Source organism: Panonychus citri, unplaced genomic scaffold, assembly GCF_014898815.1.
Source record: "Panonychus citri isolate SS breed McGregor unplaced genomic scaffold, ASM1489881v1 Contig00108, whole genome shotgun sequence".
In the NCBI taxonomy this organism is placed as follows: domain Eukaryota; kingdom Metazoa; phylum Arthropoda; class Arachnida; order Trombidiformes; family Tetranychidae; genus Panonychus; species Panonychus citri.
Genome location: NW_026515513.1, coordinates 58,062 through 79,455, shown reverse-complemented (window position 1 = coordinate 79,455; position 21,394 = coordinate 58,062). Strand labels below are relative to the sequence as shown.

Below are 21,394 nucleotides of genomic sequence, written 5' to 3'. Positions count from 1 at the left end.
TAGATTCGTATTAATTTTTTTTCGCTTCGACTTCGTAATTTAAATTGTGATTAAGTATCTTTTTCATTATGATCACTTGATTGTTAACCTTTTTTTGGCTAAATTTTGTTAATCATAACCAAACAATGTACACAAATGATCAAATTTTATGAATATAAATTGCGGTGAAAAATGATTAGTCTTAATTTACTTTTCTTGTTGGTTAATCGGAAATTAATATCACTTTTAAGCAATTAGATAATTTGGATTTACAGGAATTGAATAATTTGTTAGATAATTCAAGGTGAATTAAATTTAATTGTTAATTTGCTAGTTGGTTTGATTTAACTTTTCTATTATAAATTGGGAAATGTTAATCATTCTGTATTTGTTTGAGGTTTGTTATTAATTGATTGGAGTTAATTTCATTTCAAATGGACATTAAGGATTGTTAATTAAGGAAAATTCAATTTTCTCAGTTAATTGTCAATTTCTCTCTAATTTAATTGACTGAAAAATCAGTCAACTATTGACAAAATGATTACATCTATGTACATGTTTGTTAATATTGTTATTATGATTACGATTTGTTTGGTGACCAGATTGAAGGTCAGCTTAATGATTAGATGATATTAGATAATTAGTTGACACTAATTTCAATCTAATCAGTAAATAAATGTTAATTTTGTTGACATTTTAAATCAAAACTGTAATCAACGATTGTTATCAATGTTCACTGAATCCATTTGGTTAAATCGTTCCGAGTTTTTACTGCAGTTGAATTTGAATTCACCATTAATAGAAATTAGCATCAATTATTATTTTCTCAAGTGTTTTCGTTTAACCATATCAGTCTGTTAATTAATTTAACTGGAATTGGAGAAAAATATAAAACAATTGAATGAAATGATTCCTAGAAAACGGAAAAGAAAATGTCAATCATCTCGTATTGTCTTATTTTCTTATTACAAATCTAATTGAAATAAATAAATAAGTGATTGTATTAATAATAATACATGTAATTACCTATTGTTTTAATTTCATTGGAAGCCATTTGTTTCTGCAATTAACTGAAACAACCATTAATCTGGTGTGATGAAAGCAGCAAAATTATTAGGAATCAGTTCAACATAATGATCAAGTTGAGATTCAATTCTAATTAAATTGATAATTAGTCAGCATCAATACAATCACAAAGAGATCCATAGAAAGATTTGATTACCAATCCAATTAATTTGTAACTTAATAGTCAGAACAATACTTAGAGATTAATATTACAAGTTAATCTCTGTAATTAACTATTCACCTAGAAAACTAAATAGAAACAAATTAAAAACAATAAGTCAACAATCAAAACAAAAACAAAAACAGAATCAGAAACAGAAATTAAAACAGAAATTAAAATCTAAGAAACTAAAGAGATACCAATGGCCACTGCCAAAGAAACCAAAGACTTACCTGATTTTGAGAAAATTGTTTCAATTAAAAAGAAACCATTTCTAATTAGAATTAGAAATTAGTTAATTAAAATTAGATTTCTGGTCAAATTAAAATTGAATTAGAATTTAGATTAAGAGAAACCTGGTGACATCTATCGAGAGGATTTTGAAAGAACATTTTATTTCTCACACTTTTCCTTTCTTATTGACCAATAAGAAGAAGATGAGAAAAGTGATCAGGTGAAGTGATGAGAATGAAGAAAATTGAAAATTTAATTTTCGTTAAATTAGTTGGTGTTAATTTAGTTTCGTTTTATGATTTAAGTTAATTAAATTGTTTCGATGTGACAAATTTTTATTCTTTAATATTGTTATTGATTGAAGGTCAATTAATTATATTTTTGATTTTCTTTTGTGACTTTTGTTTTCTCATCAGGTTGATAAACCATTCTAATTGATACCTGATGATACAATTGGCTTTTTTCTCGTCTGATTAATCTTATCATGTTTAATTAGACTAATTGTTTTCTACATTTCCCTCCCATTAATTCAATTTCTTGTTCTCTCTCTGACTCTCTCATTGAGCTTTATCATTCGATTCTCTATTTAAGTGAATATAAACCGAAAGGTTTATTTTTATTATGAGAGAATATCATCATTTTCTATTCTCTTTCACTTTCTGTTTTGATAATTTTTTATTCTCTTAATTCTTTTTTTTTTGTTCTTCATTGTCATGACCCTGATGATTGTGAAAAGAGAACCAGCAGGAGTAACAACATTCTCTCAACAAAATACTCTGGAGAACATTAAATTCTAATTGTTAACAATCAACGAGATACAAAAGAGACAAAGACAAGTGTAATTACTCATCATAATTGGAATACGAATTTTTTTTTATTCTTCTGTGTCTCCTGTTACATAACTCATTTGTCACTTTTCTTTTTTAACACTCTCTCATCTTTATATATCTCTTTCTCTCCCTTGTCTTCTCTTTTTAACCGACAGGTTTACCTGTGAAAGAAGAGAAAAACAACTTCTCATTCTCAACGACAATGAGAGCGAGACTGGTAATGGAATCAATCGTTCTATCAAACCGCCTAAACAAAAATTCTGATTCAACTTTATCTTAATTTCTATGTTAACTTAAAGATTATTCAACATCTTCAGTGGAGAAAAACAATCAAAAGTGCCAAAATAACGATTCCTTTATCCGGTTACCTATTTCACCATAACAAAATTTTCTACCATAAAATTGATACTCTCTCTCTCTCTCTCTCTCTCTTCCGGTTTCCGTCTAATCATCTAAAGTGCTAAACTCAACTAACACTGATTGTGCCATAAACCTTGGGAATAAATTTTCAAATATCCCAATTAATCTGTTGAAATATTTTTCACTAAACAAGTGCTATTACATCAAACGCATAAATATCCTCATCATCTCTCAATCCTTCATCATTCATTTACTTATCCCAGTTATTTATTTTCTTTTCTTTAGCAACATAATCAAATTATTCTAATAATTTAAGATAAAAATGGCCACTCTAATGGCTGAACATCGTTGCACCATCATTGGTCTAGTGTTTCTTACAATTTTCTTCCTATGGATGGACATAAGTCTCTATTATAAAGTACAAGAGATAAAACCTCATTCAATGGCCATCACCTCATCTCAAATTTTTCCAACAAGTGTCAATTCACCATCGATAAATTCTGGCGCCCTTAACAGTGATTCCAAAAATGGTGCCAGTGTTTACGCAAACAATAAAAACAACGAAATCTCATCAAACCTGGAAACTGAACCATCTCGTTTATTTTCACCATTCAGAGGATTATCAATAAAGATGATGATGATGGACCAAATGAATAATTATATTTTCACTCCGTTAGCAGAAATTTTCAATGATATTACTCAGTTGAGTAAAAATTTCAATTCCATCACACCCAATATGATAAGTGCCGCTGGCGTATTTTGGGCCATTCTGGCAGCCAAATTGGTTACATACGATAATTTAATTATCCATCGATTATCCGTCCTCTTCTTCCAGATTCGAACTTTTTTTGATGCTTTAGATGGTATCGTCGCTCGAGATCATCTCGGAATCAAGCAACACATTTCTTTAAGTAACACTTCAGGTTATCTTGTTGACGGGATTGCCGATTCCATAGGATTTGCTGCTTACCTGTTGGGATGTTACTATTATCTCCGTCGAAATCTTCCCAAATTCAGACTCAACAGTCACCATTATTTACCAGTTCAGGTAATTAACTAATACCAAAGAGTAATTGCTATTATAATATTGTAGTTATAACAACATAATCATTGAATAGTGTGACAAGTAATCGTTTCTTTTACTTTGAATATAAATTTTTGTTCTTTTTGTGGAACTAATTTTTATATATCATTTCCGTTGGTTATAGGCAACAATTACAAAATGATTAATTTTCTCACAATAACTAATGAACAACAGTGGTTTTAACTAAAATGTGAAAAGGTTCATTGTATTATCACATAGAGAGGGAAAAATACACTGAAAATTAGCTTCTCATCTAATAGAAAACAGAATAGGAAAATAAATTGTTAATTAATCATTTATTCTAACAATCTAACCTCTTATTTCCTGTTGATAGATACATGATGGATCAATAAACAACAGTAAACACAATCATTCACCCACAAGCTTTGTGATAACACAATTAATGCCACCGAAATTACTTTGGACCACAAGACAAGTTTTCTTTGTAATATTATGTTTCGCTCTTCAACTTGTCATAAGTTGTCTCTGTTGGAATCGATACATTGAAGCCTATCATGTGTTATTAGAATCACCATCTCTCGATCCAGAACAATCAGTGAGTTCGATAATAATTTTCTCGACTGTTTATCTTTCCAATCATATTGAAATGTTACTTTTCTAAGACTTTGTATTGCGAAAATAATGATTGGCATGTTTATCTTTATTTATCTCTATGTAATTATTTCCTCAGGACCTTCAAAATGAAATTCTTAAATCATCGCTCATGTGGGTTATCATGTGGTTCTGGAGGATCTCTAATGCTCAATCGTTAATGCAAATCCTGTTGATTTTTGTTTATGTTAATCGCCTATGGGTAAGTAACATTTCTGTTTACTTTTCACATTAATGTAAACAGAATCATCAATTCATTTACTGACTCAATCTTCATCTTAATCATTTCACTATCATTTTATTATCTTCAGTACATGTTGGATATTATTAGTAAATTATTATTAATATTATCATCTTTTTACAATTTCTCTTGTTCCATTTTCTCCTCTTAGGATTTTCTTACCTGGATTCAGTATATTGGATTTATTGAAATAATTTCTCTCTCTTTTCTCACCGAAGTTCATCTTAATCACGTAAGTATCTTTACCTAATTACTATCTTCAATATTGTAATGAATTAAGTAAATAGAAATGTAAGTACTTAGGTTGATTAGCTATAAATTGATTATTCGCTGATTCAATTTATCAACATGAACTTTTTTTCTCGTCTATCTTGTTAACCAATCTTTTCCAACTCATTCTCATGTTTATATGTTCATTTATCATGAATTAATAGTAACATCCCTTTACTATTTATTAAGTAAAGTGATATGCATATTATATCATTCTCATGATATATTATTTATGATTATTCCAATTTTCTAAGTCATTAAATTTCATTTTCATTCTGTTCTTTTCAGGTTTCTTCAATTCTAACCAACTAGTGATTCTGTGTGCATGGAAAGATTATAAATCGTCAAAAAGAAGAGAGAAAAACTCACCAGGAAGAGAGACCTAGAGGATTAATTTTTGTCTTCATCTCAAGATTAACCGAAGGCTTTTAAACTCAAGACTATTGATCATCTAATTAACTGGTTTTACTAAAATTACGATTCTAAATTTGATTGAGTATTTTCACTTTTAAAGAATATTTTTCAAGAATCGTTACAAATTCTAGTGGTTCAAATTTATTTTGGCTCTTTTCTTAATTGTTCAACTATAAAACGATTAATTCACTGATTAATTTATGCCATCAATTGACTCTACGTTTTGTTTAATTCAATGGCCATTACCTGTTTGTTTATTATTGAAAATTATTGTTTTCTAATTTAATCATCTAATTCCAAGCCAATTAATTATGCTTCAAATGGATCAACTAATAATTTTGCCTTTAAATTTATCAAATTTAATCCGCAATTAGACATCAACCATGACTGTGAAATTACTATTTAACTAATTGCTAACAGACTTTTTCATTGCTTAATTTATTTTGTAAATTGTGATACAAATTTCAATAGTATTGAACATTTATCAGCTGATTGATTTGAATTTCAATCAAATAATTAGCCTTCCATAATACAAAACAATTAAATACTCGTTGTATTTAAACAGGTTGATTATCTTTCCAAAACTATTAAGATTGTCAATTATAATTATGTAAAAACAAAAGTACAACGATAATTAAGCTTAATTGTTTCAATAGAAGCTTAAAATTAAATCAATAAACTGACAAATTGCAAAAGAAAACATTTTACACCTTTAATTGTTTAATCAATTAAAATGAGTTATTTAAATTGACAATCAGAATTGATTGTTTACTGCAAAGTGTTTCTATTGACAAATGTTTAATTGTAATGATGATAAATTGCATCTTTTATTTATCTAATTCCTCATGAAGAAACAATTTAATTGGTGAGACGTTTTCATTATCTAATCAATTAACAATTTAACTCTAATTAAAGGTAAGACTAACCATCAAATTGATTGGTTTCATTACAACTTAGCTGGAAAAGTTAATTATCTAATCAATTCTCTAGATTTTCTAATTGTTATCTTACAGTTTAACAAACGACATCGTTGGACCATTTAATTGATTGTTAAATTGTAATTCTGATTTTCAAACTAATCAATAGTTTAAATTATTGATTTTTTTCCTGTGGTTTTTCAACTAAGATGAACAGCTATTGGCTTTGTGAGTTTGTACATTGAGTTGATTCAGTTTATTGTTTAATGACAATCAAAATTTAATCATTTTAGCAAGTTACAAATATAATCAATCATAACTGTAATAATCAACTTTTAGGTGTGTTCATCAAGATTGTTATCAAAATGATTAGATAATTGCATCTTCGTGAACAATATCGTAACTATTTTATTCATATCATGAAAATGAATTATTACTTATTTTATTTCCACAATTTATTGATCATACATATAATTAGTTAATAATCGTTTTTAATCATTTTCTATTTCCTTCCTTCGACAACAATTTAATACAAATCTTAATTTTCTTTTCAAATGAAATAATTTCTCTCCATCATATCAAACATCTTCTTCGATAGATACTTGACTAGTCCTTCCAACAATTTAAATCTACACCTTGAATTCATCCTCTTAATTTATGAAAGAAATGCTCAATCAATTGTTTTCTATTCTCACTTTAATTGTTAAATTGAAAACTAATTGTTTAAGTTAATTCTTAATTCCCTGTGCGGGTGGTGACATCTCTCTTTTTGAAAAGAAAACTTTTCTTCTGTTTCCATGGTAACTGAGAAAGTATTAAAAGTTGATCGTTTTGTCAATGCTTCTGATTTGATGTTTTTCTGCTTCCTTGATTAGATTAATTGTTGTTAATTGTTCTTTCATCTTTTTCTTGATTAAAAATGTTGTCTCTCGTTGGTAAGCAACTTCTTACTAAAAATGGTTCTCTTCTTGCGGCTACAAATCGACTGTTGTCTACCGGTAAGTTAATGAGATTCGTTTTCTGTCTCTGATTTTTGGTTTGATTTTTTGATTTGTTTTCATTATGTTCGTTGATTATTTTCTGGTTTTCCTTTTGATTTTTTTTCTCATTTGTGAAATATAATTGAAATTTTGGGTGATGTTTCTAATTGTTGATTTACTCTTTGATTTTGGTATTAGATTATCAAAATATTTTGGTCGATAAACGTGGAGAGAAAAAAAATGTTGGCTTCATTCAGTTGAATCGTCCAAAAGCACTTAATGCCCTTTGTGATGGTTAGTTGAATTGTTCAAATTATTCCATCAAAAGTATTGACCATTTCGGATTTTAATCTTTTTTTAGCTTTAATAAGTGAATTGACTGTAGCTCTGAAAGACATGGAAAAAGATAAAGATATCGGTGCTGTTGTTATAACAGGATCTGAAAGCTTTCGCTGGTAAGTAAAGTTGATTAGTTTTCTTCATTGGAAACTCTTATTCTAAATTGTTACTATTAAATTTGATTCTTTTAGCCGGTGCTGATATAAAGGAAATGGCTGATGTTAAATTTGCTCAAGCATTTGCAACCAACTTCTTGTCTCATTGGGATAGCGTGGCTAAATTTAAGAAACCATTGATTGCTGCGGTCAACGGATACGCGGTATGCTAATTAATAGAGGAAGAAAACAATATTATACTAATAATTTATAATTTAATAATTTAGCTTGGTGGTGGTTGTGAATTAGCCATGATGTGTGATATCATCTATTGTGGTGATAAAGCTAAATTTGGTCAACCTGAGATCGCAATCGGAGTAATTCCTGGAGCTGGTGGTACTCAAAGGTTACCAGCAGCCATTGGAAAGTCAAGAGCAATGGAAATGGGTAAGATATAGACAGAGGATACCAAAAGAATTGAATTAATTTCTAACAAAATTTTATCTTTAGTTTTGACAGGAACACCAATTACTGCGCAAGAAGCTGAACATTGGGGTAATTAGACTAATTGTATCTAGAACTTTGGTGATCTTATCAATCTTTATTTTTCGATCAGGTTTGGTTAGTCGCATCTTCCCAGCGGACAAAGTTGTTGACGAAGCAATCAAACTCGGAGAAAAGATCAGTTCACATTCTAAATTAGTTGCTATGATGGCAAAAGAATCTGTTAATTATTGTAAGTTAATCGAGAGGTTTATTTGTAACAATCAATTTCCATCAATCTAATCTAATCTTTCTGATTATACCTTTTCACAGCTTATGATACTACCTTATCTCAAGGACTTAAATCAGAATTAAGATTTTTCCATGCTGCCTTTGGAACAGTAAGTTAATCTCATCTCTTCATCAAAACAATATCTTAATCTAAATCATTTCGATATCTAATCATTTCTATTCTATCTTTTAACAGCACGACAAAATGGAAGGTATGAAAGCCTTTGTTGAGAAGCGTCCACCATCATTCAAAGATGAATAAATCAATTTCTTCCTAATCAAAAGTTGGTTAACTGAATGTTCCTCTAAACTAATGAAATGTTTTACAATTAGTAGACAAAAAAGATTAACACAGCGAAAATTTTGTATTCGTAAGATCATTTGTTTGTTATCGATACTTGTTTCTACGTTAAATTAAATATTTAATTTACAATGAAGGTAATGCTATGAAGAATATCATTTAATTATATTTAACTCTCCATTTCTTTGTTTAAAAATCAGGACAATTAAGATGCTTTTCCAGCCTTTTACAATTACTGAATTTCTTGTCAGAAGTGAAAGTTTTTCGTAGATATCAATCTACAGCTCATTCGCTGATTCATATTGTTAATTAAAGACAACAGATCTTAATTATTTCGTTGGATCGAGTCATTTTTATCAACTTTTCACGGTAGAAACTTTTTCGAACTGGACAAATTAGTAGAGATTTCGATTTCTGATTACAATTAAATATCTCAAAAGATGGTTGAATGTTAGAACTCCCGTTCATGTATAAAATTTTTTCTCTGGCCATTTAAATGACCAATAGATCCATTTCTTTATTCATTTAGTGAACATCGTATTAGGGGTTACTTTAAGTCTTTAGCCTAAGATAGTTAGAAAAGCGATAGCTAGAAAAAAACAGTGAAAAAATAATTTTCAACTAATTAGAAGAAGACAGTCCTGTAAATTTGAGCGCTATAGAACTTGAGACCTTTTTGCGACACTAATTCAAAGTCAAAACGGCAAACGATGAACAAGAGAAATGATCGAGTTTTCGAAGCTCGTTTTTTTATAAATGACCTCAAAAATAGCTGTAAACGAATCGAATTTTCTCTCTCGTCTAGATAAGTTCCCTAGCAACTATTGAGCGCTATTGAATCAGAAAAAAATCATTCGAGAATAAAATTTGCCTCAATTGAGCAGTTATGAGCCGAATTAGGCGGCTTTTTAAAGACCAGCCGAAAAATTGACCTAAAGTTAAAGTACCAAATTTTTCTCAAAGATGCAGCCGAGTAATAGTCCAAGGTATTATCAACTCGAATTAGAAGTCTCTAGCTCATCTAAAACAATATTAGGCTAAAGACTTAAAGTAACGCCTAATAGATAGATGATTACAATTATCTTGCTGTTTGATAGAATAAGTTGATCAATGACAATTTAGTTTCTCAAATAACCAAACAGAAACATCAAAAACAAATCTACATGGCTAATTGAATCCTGATTATTCCTTAATCATCTCCTTGAACCCATTTACCACGAATCGATCCGCTTTTGAAGCTTAATCTCCAATGGACATGAAGGATTTAGCATAAGCTTCATTAGCAAAGCGACATCTTCGAGTTTCCTGGCTGAGAAAATTTCATATTTTCTTATCAAATGTATAAGAAAAATTTTCATTTCGATTAACGCAAAACGAAAGCCGATACAATTTCTTGGCGTTACTCCAAAAGGTATATAAGCTCCTTTGGGAATGTTTGGTAAATTTGATGGATCAAAACGCTCTGGATCATATTCGGTCGGGTTGGGATAAATTCGAGGATCTCGTTGAATGCTGAAAATGTTGACTGCGATAGTGGTTCCTTTTGGCAAATAGTAACTGTTAATCTCCATTGGTTCATCTAATTCTCTTGCAATCACTGGTACTGGTGGATAAAGTCTCATTGACTCTTTGATACACTTATCCAGATACTCGCACTTATTTACCTTTTCAATATCATTGACAGAATCATTGTCATCAAACACCGATGAAATTTCTTGATATAACTTTTCTTGGATCTCGAGACGATTTCCTGGAAAAGAAAAAAAAGAGAATAAATTAAAAGCTTTCGACAACAAATAATTTTACCTAAGATGAACAATGTCCAGTCAAGAACAATGGCCGTGGTCTCATAACCCGCTGCAATCATGGTGAGCAATTCTGCACTGATGCCTTCGGCATCGATCATACCTTTGTTTGAGCTACGCAGCATGTTGACAAAATTATAATGTGATTTTGTAGAATGAGGCTGATCAATATCAGTAGATTGATGTTTCAAATTCTGATCAACACACAAATCGACAAATTTGTACACTCGGTTCGTCATATTGGTACATTTTTTACCCAATTCTGTAGCATTGAAAATATTATCACTCCATATGAGTGGATTACATAATCTTGTTAGCAGAGTCATTTCCATGAGTTTGATAGTCTCGGTCACATGAAGTTTTTCCTCTTTTTCTGAGCCTAACGGCAGGTCGGTGGTCACTTTCATGATCATATCACTTGTTGCTGCCACAACTTTTTTAGAAAGAGTTAAATATTTTCCCTGGTTACAAAAATCATCTTCGTTTACCAATGAATCAAATACTTCGTCAATGGTCAGTGCGAATCTTTTCTGTTGTTTACTAACGAAAAAAGGTTCAATCATTTTTCGTCTCATTTTCCACTTTTCACCTCTCGAAGTTATCAAACCCTCTTTCAGTCCAGTAAATGCATAAAAACTGGGCTTACTTATGTTACTTTTACTAATCAAAGCCTAAAAATAGAAAGAAAAAGATTTACGAACCAGAAATTAATCCAATTGTTTAACTTACCTCAATAGATCTGTGGTCATTAATCGCAACCATAGGCCACCATCCAAACCAGCATGCATGTAAACCCGATTTGATTTGGTGATTTGAAGCATTCGAAATCATAAAATTAGTTAAAGCAACTGTTGAATGGAAATCATCATTTATAAAACTCAAATTAACGGTCCGCTGTGATTAGAAGCTCATATCAAGTGAAACGCTCAACTTACTTGGCGTCCATTTTGGGTTCCAAAAACCAGGTAAGAATGGAAGTAAATCACCAAAGAGAAATGAACAGTTTGGATCCTTAGGAAGTTTAAGAAAATGATTGAAATACTTGAAAAATTGGAAAACTTTTTTCACCACAAAAAAATTCAATACAATTAAAATCAAATGAATGAAATTTATTTCGCTGGAAAACATGACGATGTTTGCTATTAAAGTGATGACTTTTCATCAACGAACAAAATTCATTTGACTGAGCGAAGCGAAAAATAACAAAAGCTTATTACCCGAGAACCTCAATACAACTGAAATATTAATCGATCTAAGCTCAAGTTTAATTACATTGGTAGAAAGAGGATAATAACCAGAAATCAGGTTGACCATGAAAATGTTTTCTTCTTCTAATATCGGGTGACCGAAAATGAGTGAGCATCTCACGAACCTTAAGTTTTGGACCCACGTTTCTATACATTTTAAGAGAGTAAATTTGACGCTGAGTCCAAAAATGTTCGACTTTTTTTTCTAGGACGCACGGTTCTCGAGAAATCGAGTGGCCTGACAAAGCGAACCGTTAACTTTGGACTCAAAATTTTTGGTCAAAAGTTATTCTTTTTGACCTATTATCTTATATACCTAAGCTCATCATTATCTGAAGTAAGGTTATTGAGATCCAACATGGCCGAAATCAACGAAAATTGCTCTTTAACTTTCCCATTATAAATTTCTCATAGAGAAAATCGCGATTTTGGCCTTTAAATAAGAACCACAGTTGCACTTGAACTTCGAAAATTCTGAAAAAATTCATCATTTATATTTGATCGATGGCGCTTTCAATGACGTTTGAAATTTTATTCTAGGACCTACCATTCTTGAGATGCTCACTCATTTTCGGTCACCCGATATTAATATAATCAGTTCGATCCACTTTAATCAAACCAGTTTATCTTTTAGATTCATTTTGATGGAAAGATCAACATGATATTCGAGCATATTCGAGCACGAGATTATGATATGAATGATAAGACACTGACATAATTATGTCGTGAATCATTTAGATAAGTAACATAAATAACTATTTATAGTGTTTCCTGATTCTTCAACCAAACTTTCAATTGAGAAAAAGAAAACCTCAAGTTTCCTCAAACTCAAATTTCAAAAATAGTTTGGCTAAATTTAAGAAACCATTGATTGCTATGGTCAACGGATACGCAGTATGCTAATTTATAGAGGAAGAAAACAATATAGTACTAATGATTTATAATTTAATAATTTAGCTTGGTGGTGGTTGTGAATTAGCCATGATGTGTGATATCATCTATTGTGGTGATAAAGCTAAATTTGGTCAACCTGAGATCGCAATCGGAGTAATTCCTGGAGCTGGTACTCAAGGTTACCAGCCATTGGAAAGTCAAGAGCAATGGAAATGGGTAAGATATAGACAGAGGGTACCAAAAGAATTGAATTAATTTCTAATATTACAATAACACAATACAATACAATTTCATCTTCAGTTTTGACAAGAACACCAATTACTGCACAAGAAGCTAAACATTGGGGTAATTAAACTAATTGTATCCAGAACTTTGTTGATCTTATCAATCTTTATTTTTCTCTCAGGTTTGGTTAGTCGCATCTTCCCAGCGGACAAAGTTGTTGACGAAGCAATCAAACTCGGAGAAAAGATCAGTTCACATTCTAAGTTAGTTGCTATGATGGCAAAAGATTTTGTATTCGTAAGATCGCTTGTTTATCAATACTTGTTTTTACGTTAAATTAAATGATATTTACAATGAAGGTAATATTATTTATGAATAATATCATTGAGTTACATTTAACTTTCCATTTTTTTGTTTAAAGTCAGGACAATTAAGATAATTATAGATAATAGCCTCTTGTGCAATTACCAAAGAGTAAAAGAGTACCTCTCTCTACTCTTTGGCAATTACTGAATTTCTCGTCAGAACTGTAAGTTTTTCTTAGGGATCAATCAATCTTCAGCTTCATATTGTTGCTTCATGTTGTTAATTAAGGGCAAAGACTTTAATTATTTCTTTGGATCGAGTCATTTTTATCAACTTTTCACGATAGAAACTACTTCAAACTAAACAAATTAGCAGAATTGTCGATTTGTGATAACAATTAAATATCTCAAAAGATGGTTGGATCTTTCGTTCATTCATGAAATTTTTTCTCTGGCTATTTGATTGACCAACCAATCCATTTTTTTATTCATTAATTGAACATCATTGGTAAACGATTACAATTATCTTGCTGTTTGGTTGCATAAAGTTATATAAGATCTAGAAAAATGTAAACAATTGAATTAAATCGTCATCTCCTTATCACAATTTAAGGTAAGATAATTTACCATGTTTAACTGCAACACCCTTTAGTTGATAAATAACAGTTTAGCTTAATATCAGATAACCAAACTCGTTAAACAGAAACATCAAAAATTGATCCAAACAATCTGCTAATTGAATCCTGATTATTCCTTAATCATTACCGTGAACCCATTTACCATGAATCGATCCGCTTTCGAAGGCTAATCTTCAATGGACATGATGGACTCAACGTGGTTCTCATTTCACTATTCATAGACTCGTTTTCGAAGCATAATTTCCAAAGGGCATGAAGGCTTTAGAATGGTCTTCATTGTCAAAGAAACGTCTTCAAGTTTCTTGGCTGAGAAAATTTCATATCTTCTTATCAAATGAATGAGAAAAATTTTCATTTCGATTAGCGCAAAACGAAAACCGATACAATTTCTTGGCATTACTCCAAAAGGTATATAAGCTCCTTTGGGAATGTTTTGTGCATTTGATGGGTCAAAACGCTCTGGGTCATATTCAGTTGGATCGGGATAAATTCTTGGATCTCGGTGAATGCTTAAAATGTTGACCCCGACTGTGGTTCCTTTTGGCAAATAGTAACTGTTAATCTCCATTGGTTCATCTAATTCTCTTGCTATCAATGATACTGGCGGGTAAAGTCTCATTGACTCTTTGATACACTTATCCAGATAATCACAATTATTAACCTTTTCGGTGTCATTCACAGATTCTTTTTCATCAAATATCGATGAAATTTCTTGATATAACTTTTTTTGGATCTCCAGACGATTTCCTGAAAAAGTAAAACAACTCAGTGTAGATAAGTTCAAAAGCTTTCGGCAACAAAGTATTCTTACCTAAGATGAACAATGTCCAGTCAAGAGCAGTGGCCGTGGTCTCATAACCCGCTGCAATCATGGTGAGCAATTCTGCACTGATCCCTTCGGAATCGATCATACCTTTGTTAGAGCTACTTAGCATGTTGACGAAATTACAAGGTGATTTAAGAAAATAAGGCTGATCAATATCAGTAGATTGATGTTTCAAATTCTGGTCAACACAAAAATCGACAAATTTATAAACCCTGTTCGTCATATTGGTACACTTTTTACCCAATTCTGTAACATGGAAAATATTATCACTCCACGTGAGGGGATTACATAATCTTGTTAGCAAAGCCGATTCCATGAGTTTGATAGTCTTGGTCGTATGAAGTTTTTCCTCTTTCTCTGAGCCTAACGGCAGGTCGGTGGTCACTTTCATGATGATATCACCTGTTGCTGCCATAACTTTGTTAGAAAGAGTTAAATATTTTCCCTGGTTACAAAAATCATCTTCGTTTACCAATGAATCAAATACTTCGTCAATGGTCAGTGCGAATCTTTTCTGTTGTTTACTAACGAAAAAAGGTTCAATCATTTTTCGTCTCATTTTCCACTTTTCACCTTTCGAAGTTATCAAACCCTCTTTAAGTCCAGAAAATTTATAAAAACTGGGCTTGCTTATGTTACTTTTACTAATCAAAGCCTAAAAATAGAAAGAAAAAGATTTACGAACAAGAAATTAATCCAACTGTACAACTCACCTCAATAGATCTGTGGTCATTAATCATAACCAAAGGCCACCATCCAATCCAAAATGCATGTAAACCCGATTTGATTTGGTGATTTGAAGCATTCGAAATCATAAAATTAGTTATAGCAACTGTTGAATGGAAATCATCATTTATTTAAAGCTAAAATTACCGGTCCGCTGTGATTAGAAGCTCATATCAAGTGAAACGCTCAACTTACTTGGCGTCAATTTTGAGTTCCAAAAACCAGGTAAGAATTGAAGTAAATCACCAAAGAGAAATGAACAGTTTGGATCCTTTGGAAGTTTAAGAAAATGATTGAAATACTTGAAAAATTGGAAAACTTTTTTCACCACAAAAAAATTCAATACAATTAAAATCAAATGAATGAAATTTATTTCGCTGGAAAACATGACGATATTTGCTATTAAAGTGATGACTTTTCATCAACGAACAAAATTCATTTGACTGAGCGAAGCGAAAAATAACAAAAGCTTATTACCCGAGAACCTCAATGTACAACTGAAATAATAATCGATCTAAGCTCAAGTTTAATTACATTGGTAGAAAGAGGAGAATAACCAGAAATCAGGTTGACCATGAAAATGTTTTCTTTTTAAATTATCAGTTCAGTCGATTTTTATCAAACCAGTTTATCTTTTAGATTGATGATAACATATTCCGATGGAAAGATCAACATGAAAAGATTCTGACATAATGTCGTGAATCGTTTATTTCGATAAATAACAATTTGTATTTAGTGACTTGCATTAAACCACAACAATCAAGAGTATTTGTGAGAAATTATTACTTTTTAGCTAACTTGTTTTCCGTTTCCGTTTCGCAAATAGTGGATTGAAAGATTGAAGTTATAAGCACTTGAATTTTTTATCAAAAATTGATTAACGAAACGGAGCAAATTTTATTTCATAAACTTTTTGGCCCTCGTCTCTATTACTGTTAAATTATCCGAACTTAAATTATGAGATAACAATTAGATTCATTTGTTCACTTTTTTATCCTAACAATTAAGATTGTATTTTATTAATAATATAAACTTTGTTTACAAAACTATTAACATAACCTGGTGATTATTGGATCTCTATGATTTTAAATTTCTTGTTGCATTAATCACCATCAATGATACGTTTGCGGAGCATAATTTTCAATGGACATGAAGGTTTTAAAGTGAATTCCATCTTAAAAGAAACGTCTTCGAGTTTCTTGGCTGAGAAAATTTCATATCTTCTTATCAAATGAATAAGAAAAATTTTCATTTCGATTAAAGCAAATCGATAACCGATACAATTTCTTGGCATCACTCCGAAAGGTATATAAGCTCCTTTGGGAATGTTTGGTAAATTTGAAGGGTCAAAACGCTCTGGATCATATTCGGTCGGGTTGGGATAAATTCGAGGATCTCGATGGATACTGAACATGTTACATCCGATTGCAGATCCTTTCGGTAGATAATAACCATTAATCTCCATTGGCTCATCCAATTGTCTTGCGACCTTCGGTATTGGCGGGTAAAGTCTCATTGACTCTTTGATACACTTATCAAGATACTCGCACTTATTTACCTTTTCAATATCATTCACAGATTCATTGTCATCAAACACCGATGAAATTTCTTGGTACAACTTTTCTTGGATCTCCAGACGATTTCCTGTAAGAAGAATAAAACAAATGCGAAATTATGTAAACGTGTACTTAGCTACTACGATAGATCAACTCACCCAAGATGAATAGTGTCAAGTTGAGAGCAGTGGCCGTGGTCTCATGTCCCGCTGCAGCCGTTGTAGTCAACTCTTCGCTGATTCCTTCTAAATCGATTTTACCTCTGCTAGAACTAGATAACATATTCACCAAATTGAATGATGAAAACGCGCTCGACTTATCAGACTGATCGATTTCATTGGAGTTTTCATCTAAATTTCTGATAATAGCATTTTCTACGAATTTGTAAGCTCTACTGGTCATTCTTATAACCTTTTTACCCAATTTTGTTAAATAGAAAATTTGATCGCTCCAATAAAGAGGATTACACATTCTCTCTATTGTTATCATTTCCATGAATTCGATGGCTTCTATAACATGAAGTTTTTCCTCTATTTCAACATCTATCGGTAAATCTGCGGTTACTTTAAAAACGATATTGAATGTTGATAGATGAATTTGATCCGCTAGAGTTGAATATTTTCCCTCTTCACAAAAATCGTCCTTATTTATCAACGAATCAAACACTTCGTCCATAGTTACTGCAAATCTTTTCTGTTGTTTACTAACGAAAAAAGGCTCAATCATTTTTCGTCGCATTTTCCACTTTTCACCTTTCGAAGTGACCAACCCTTCCTTTAGTCCAATAAATCTATATAAATAGGGCTTAGTTATGTGACTTTTACTAATCAGTGCCTAAGAATGCAAGTAAAAAAAACGTATTAATTAACAAATAATAACTTGATCGCTCTTGTGTACTCACCTCAACAGACTTGTGATCATTAATGAAAACAAAGGGCCACCACCCGAGCCAAAATACATGTACACCGGATTTAATTTGATGATAAGCAGCATTTTCAATTAAATACTTGGTTAAATAAACTGTCGATGAGAAATTTCAATTAATTCATTGTTATCACTCAATTAGACTTTTATTGAATTTCTATGGATTAACTCATTGCAATTATCCAATAGATCACTACATCTTTCATTATCTCCATTTACCTGAGGTCAATTTCGTATTCCAAAAAGCAGATTTAAATTTAGGTAGATCACCGAACAAGAATGAACACTCTGGATCCTTTGGAAGTTTCAAAAAAGGCTTTAAATATCTGATGAAATCGAAAAGTTTTTTCACCACAAAAAAACTCAATAAAATCACAATTAAATTGATGAAATTTAAATAATTGTCAAACATGATTATACTTTTTCGTGTATTTTGTACACTTTCATTGACAATTTATCATCAAAGTTGATCAACATTAACTTATTAAGATAAGAAAAACTAATCTTAACTATCTGAGCACTTCGATTGAACTGATAATTATTAATTAACTTCAATATAATTACATCTAAAGGGAAAGAGGCGATGATAATAAAATCAAATAATGACCTTGAAATCAGCTTTTATTTTGTCACAATTTCAGTTCTCAGAAATAAATTGTAACTGGTTTCTCTTTGTAATTAAATAGTTTCAGAATTCCTAGACTCTAATAATAATCATATACATTTAATGTATTCATTATAATCGCGATTGTAAATAACCTTTCACGATAATTGTTAGTCAATATTAATCTGTATCTATTATCGTAATTCTAATTGATTTTAATTCGTTGGAAGTAAAAATTAATCAAATTGTTAATAAATAGCTACTTATAATCATTAAGAAATGATAATCAGAAAATGAACTTACCTTGAGTTGATTTTGATAACATTTCATCACAATCAAATAACAATTACTGCCTGTAGGGTGCATACAAATTAATTGAGCTAATGCTTATTCAAATGTCATTTAATTGTCGAAATCAAATCAAGCGGTGATAATTATTATTAACAATGAATTGATTGATTGAATGATGACGAACGATAAAATACTATTATTGTGAATGTAAACACAATTAGTAAATGATTAGAAAGATTGTAATCAAGTTCGGTGACGGTGATGATTCCTAGTGACTCGATAATCGTCTTGTGATTTAATTGTTTCTCAACACAATTAATGGCCATCCATTGAATACTTATTATCGCCAAAGGGCATTAATTTCTAGATACAATGTGATGAAAGTGATTCAATTTAAACTTTGAATACTCTGTTGCTGCACAAATAAATTCTCGGGTAAGCTTTTACATAGAAAATCCTTTAAATGACCTTCAAAGGTTTTATTTTCTTAATGGCAATTTAACTTCAGTCTTGATATATGAAAATTAATCCATGAAAGTTTGATCAATTCTCGATCCTATTTGCCAAGTAATTAATATAAATAGTGAAAAAGAGAAGTGTCAAAAGTAGATCAATTATATTATATTGAAATCGAATGAAAAACTGTGAAATTAATTCGAACTGTGTTATTTATTTCTAAGTTTTCCATCGATATAAGATTTTAACTCTATTGGAATTTATTTATAGAGGGAACATGATCTTCAGTGGCTTTCTCAATGGGTTGATTCGAGTTTTGGCTCTACTGAGCTGTGCATCAAACGAATGTCGGTGATCCAATATGAAGGATTAATATAATTGCTAATGTTCTTTATGAACAACTGACTCGTTTTCGAAGCATGATTTCCAGTGCACATGAAGGTTTTAAAGTGAATTCCGTTCTAAAAGAAATCTCTTCGAGTTTCTTGGCTGAGAAAATTTCATATCTTCTTATCAAATGAATAAGAAAAATTTTCATTTCGATTAAAGCAAATCGATAACCGATACAATTTCTTGGTGCTACTCCGAAAGGTATATAAGCTCCTTTGGGAATGTTTGGTAAATTTGATGGATCAAAACGCTCTGGATCATATTCGGTCGGGTTGGGATAAATTCGAGGATCTCGTTGAATGCTGAAAATGTTGACCCCGACAGTAGTTCCTTTTGGCAAATAGTAACTGTTAATCTCCATTGGTTCATCTAATTCTCTTGCAATCAATGGTATTGGTGGGTAAAGTCTCATTGACTCTTTGATACACTTATCCAGATACTCGCACTTATTTACCTTTTCAATATCATTCGCAGATTCATTTTTATCAAACATCGATGAAATTTCTTGATATAACTTTTCTTGGATCTCCAGACGATTCCCTAATATGAACAGTATCAAGTTGAGAGCAGTGGCCGTGGTCTCGTGTCCAGCTGCGGCCGTCGTGATCAGCTCTTCACTGATCCCTTCTGAATCGATTTTCCCTCTGCTAGAACCAGCTAACATATTCACGAAATTTAATGATGAAAATGTGCTCGACTCATCATATCCATCATTTTTATTGTGAAAATTTCTGTTAACAACATTTTCGACAAATATGTAAGCTCTGTTGGTCATTCTAGTTGCTTTTCTACCCAATTTAGTCGAAAAGAAAATTTGATCGCTCCAATAAAGAGGATTACACACTCTCTCTATCGTAATCATTTCCATGAATTCGATGGCTTCCATTGCATGAAGTTTTTCCTCTCTTTCAGCGCCTATCGGTAAATCTGCGGTAACTTTAAAGATGATATCGAATGTTGATAGATGAATTTGATCAGCTAACGTTGAGTATTTTCCCTCTTCACAAAAATCGTCCTTATTTATCAACGAATCAAACACTTCGTCCATAGTTACTGCAAATCTTTTCTGTTGTTTACTAACGAAAAAAGGCTCAATCATTTTTCGTCTCATTTTCCACTTTTCTCCGCACGAAACGACCAAACCATCTTTTAGTCCAGTAAATGCATAAAAACTGGGCTTAGTTATGTGACTTTTACTTGTCAAAGCCTAAAAGTAGAAAAAAAAATATTCACTAACAAGAAATTAATCTAATTGTTTAACTCACCTCAATAGATTTGTGGTCATTAATAACAACCAAAGGCCACCATCCCCGCCAAAGTGCATGTAAGCCCGATTTGATTTGGTGATTTGAAGCATTCGAAGTGAGAAAATTGACCAAGTTAACTGTTGATGGTAAATTATTGTCCAAAGTCGTAATTTTATTTAGTTAATTGTCATTTGGGATTATGTTTTAACATCAAGCAAAACTCTCAACTTACTTGATGACAATTTACTATCCCAATAAGCAGATTTAAATTTAGGTAAATCACCAAATAGGAATGAACATTCTGGGTCCTTTGGAAGTTTAAAAAAATAGTTTAAATAATTGAACAAATCGAAAAGTTTTTTCATCGCAAAAAAAAACAATAAAACCACAATTAAATTGATGAGCGATTTATTGATGAAATTCACTTCACTGAAAAACATGATAATATTATCCATTATTTATAATATTTTCACACTCAATAAACAAATTTTGACTATTCAAGAAAAATATACAAGAAATTGACTGATTGAAATAAACAAATTCTGAGCACCTGAATTGAAATTTAATGTTAACCCATCGCAATCAAACACGTAAGTAGTAAGAGG

General features: G+C 31.1%; 4 protein-coding genes, 2 long non-coding RNA genes and 1 pseudogene across 8 annotated transcripts; 3 read left to right on the top strand and 4 right to left on the bottom strand.

The window, feature by feature from the left end:
- Positions 1-277: 277 nt before the first annotated feature.
- On the bottom strand, positions 278-1,555 carry LOC128389577 (uncharacterized). Its single transcript, XR_008325478.1, has 3 exons — positions 1,438-1,555; positions 1,006-1,293; positions 278-892 (listed from the first exon to the last, which is right to left on the bottom strand). It is a non-coding gene; the product is annotated as an uncharacterized LOC128389577 (long non-coding RNA).
- Positions 1,556-1,663: 108 nt separating this feature from the next.
- On the top strand, positions 1,664-5,949 carry LOC128389566 (ceramide phosphoethanolamine synthase-like). 2 transcript variants are annotated; one of them, XM_053349173.1, is made up of 6 exons: positions 1,664-2,276; positions 2,424-3,676; positions 4,047-4,268; positions 4,404-4,526; positions 4,717-4,797; positions 5,124-5,949. In XM_053349173.1, exons 2-6 carry the CDS (start codon positions 2,951-2,953, stop codon positions 5,145-5,147), a joined length of 1,176 nt encoding a protein of 391 aa, XP_053205148.1. In that variant the 5' UTR covers positions 1,664-2,276; positions 2,424-2,950; the 3' UTR covers positions 5,148-5,949. The 2 variants fall into 2 exon arrangements, with proteins under 2 accessions (XP_053205148.1, XP_053205147.1); XM_053349172.1 differs by having other exon boundaries at positions 1,664-3,676.
- Positions 5,950-7,001: 1,052 nt separating this feature from the next.
- LOC128389496 (enoyl-CoA hydratase, mitochondrial-like) lies at positions 7,002-8,791 on the top strand (annotated as a pseudogene).
- Positions 8,792-9,118: 327 nt separating this feature from the next.
- Positions 9,119-12,391, bottom strand: LOC128389494 (cytochrome P450 4V2-like). Of its 2 annotated transcripts, XM_053349094.1 has the most exons (5): positions 12,287-12,391; positions 11,396-11,791; positions 11,190-11,308; positions 10,462-11,131; positions 9,119-10,405 (listed from the first exon to the last, which is right to left on the bottom strand). In XM_053349094.1, exons 2-5 carry the CDS (start codon positions 11,586-11,588, stop codon positions 9,867-9,869), a joined length of 1,521 nt encoding a protein of 506 aa, XP_053205069.1. In that variant the 5' UTR covers positions 11,589-11,791; positions 12,287-12,391; the 3' UTR covers positions 9,119-9,866. The 2 variants fall into 2 exon arrangements, with proteins under 2 accessions (XP_053205069.1, XP_053205070.1); XM_053349095.1 differs by lacking the exon at positions 12,287-12,391 and having other exon boundaries at positions 10,564-11,131; positions 11,396-11,734.
- A 385-nt stretch (positions 12,392-12,776) lies between these two features.
- Positions 12,777-13,246, top strand: LOC128389498 (uncharacterized). The gene is made up of 3 exons (XR_008325473.1): positions 12,777-12,817; positions 12,902-12,946; positions 13,008-13,246. It is a non-coding gene; the product is annotated as an uncharacterized LOC128389498 (long non-coding RNA).
- Positions 13,247-13,594: 348 nt separating this feature from the next.
- On the bottom strand, positions 13,595-18,349 carry LOC128389521 (uncharacterized). The gene is made up of 8 exons (XM_053349123.1): positions 18,021-18,349; positions 17,779-17,897; positions 17,036-17,711; positions 16,432-16,965; positions 15,517-15,735; positions 15,309-15,427; positions 14,581-15,250; positions 13,595-14,516 (listed from the first exon to the last, which is right to left on the bottom strand). The coding sequence occupies exons 1-8, from the start codon at positions 18,211-18,213 to the stop codon at positions 13,981-13,983; spliced, it is 3,066 nt and encodes a 1,021-aa protein (XP_053205098.1). The 5' UTR covers positions 18,214-18,349; the 3' UTR covers positions 13,595-13,980.
- A 960-nt stretch (positions 18,350-19,309) lies between these two features.
- Positions 19,310-21,389, bottom strand: LOC128389492 (cytochrome P450 4V2-like). The gene is made up of 3 exons (XM_053349091.1): positions 21,022-21,389; positions 20,808-20,926; positions 19,310-20,749 (listed from the first exon to the last, which is right to left on the bottom strand). The coding sequence occupies exons 1-3, from the start codon at positions 21,242-21,244 to the stop codon at positions 19,544-19,546; spliced, it is 1,548 nt and encodes a 515-aa protein (XP_053205066.1). The 5' UTR covers positions 21,245-21,389; the 3' UTR covers positions 19,310-19,543.
- Positions 21,390-21,394: the final 5 nt, after the last annotated feature.

Excerpts from the sequence above, each read along its gene's own strand:
- LOC128389566 (XM_053349173.1), top strand. The coding sequence starts at position 2,951 with ATGGCCACTCTAATGGCTGAACATCGTTGCACCATCATTGGTCTAGTG. Across the intron at positions 3,677-4,046 it reads ACCATTATTTACCAGTTCAG|ATACATGATGGATCAATAAA; the intron begins GTAATTAACTAA and ends TCCTGTTGATAG. Across the intron at positions 4,269-4,403 it reads CTCTCGATCCAGAACAATCA|GACCTTCAAAATGAAATTCT; the intron begins GTGAGTTCGATA and ends TTATTTCCTCAG.
- LOC128389494 (XM_053349094.1), bottom strand. The coding sequence starts at position 11,588 with ATGTTTTCCAGCGAAATAAATTTCATTCATTTGATTTTAATTGTATTG. Across the intron at positions 11,309-11,395 it reads GAACCCAAAATGGACGCCAA|TTGCTTTAACTAATTTTATG; the intron begins GTAAGTTGAGCG and ends TCCATTCAACAG. Across the intron at positions 11,132-11,189 it reads ATGACCACAGATCTATTGAG|GCTTTGATTAGTAAAAGTAA; the intron begins GTAAGTTAAACA and ends TTCTATTTTTAG.
- LOC128389521 (XM_053349123.1), bottom strand. The coding sequence starts at position 18,213 with ATGTTTGACAATTATTTAAATTTCATCAATTTAATTGTGATTTTATTG. Across the intron at positions 17,898-18,020 it reads GAATACGAAATTGACCTCAG|TTTATTTAACCAAGTATTTA; the intron begins GTAAATGGAGAT and ends TCTCATCGACAG. Across the intron at positions 15,251-15,308 it reads ATGACCACAGATCTATTGAG|GCTTTGATTAGTAAAAGTAA; the intron begins GTGAGTTGTACA and ends TTCTATTTTTAG.
- LOC128389492 (XM_053349091.1), bottom strand. The coding sequence starts at position 21,244 with ATGGATAATATTATCATGTTTTTCAGTGAAGTGAATTTCATCAATAAA. Across the intron at positions 20,927-21,021 it reads GGATAGTAAATTGTCATCAA|TTAACTTGGTCAATTTTCTC; the intron begins GTAAGTTGAGAG and ends TACCATCAACAG. Across the intron at positions 20,750-20,807 it reads ATGACCACAAATCTATTGAG|GCTTTGACAAGTAAAAGTCA; the intron begins GTGAGTTAAACA and ends TTCTACTTTTAG.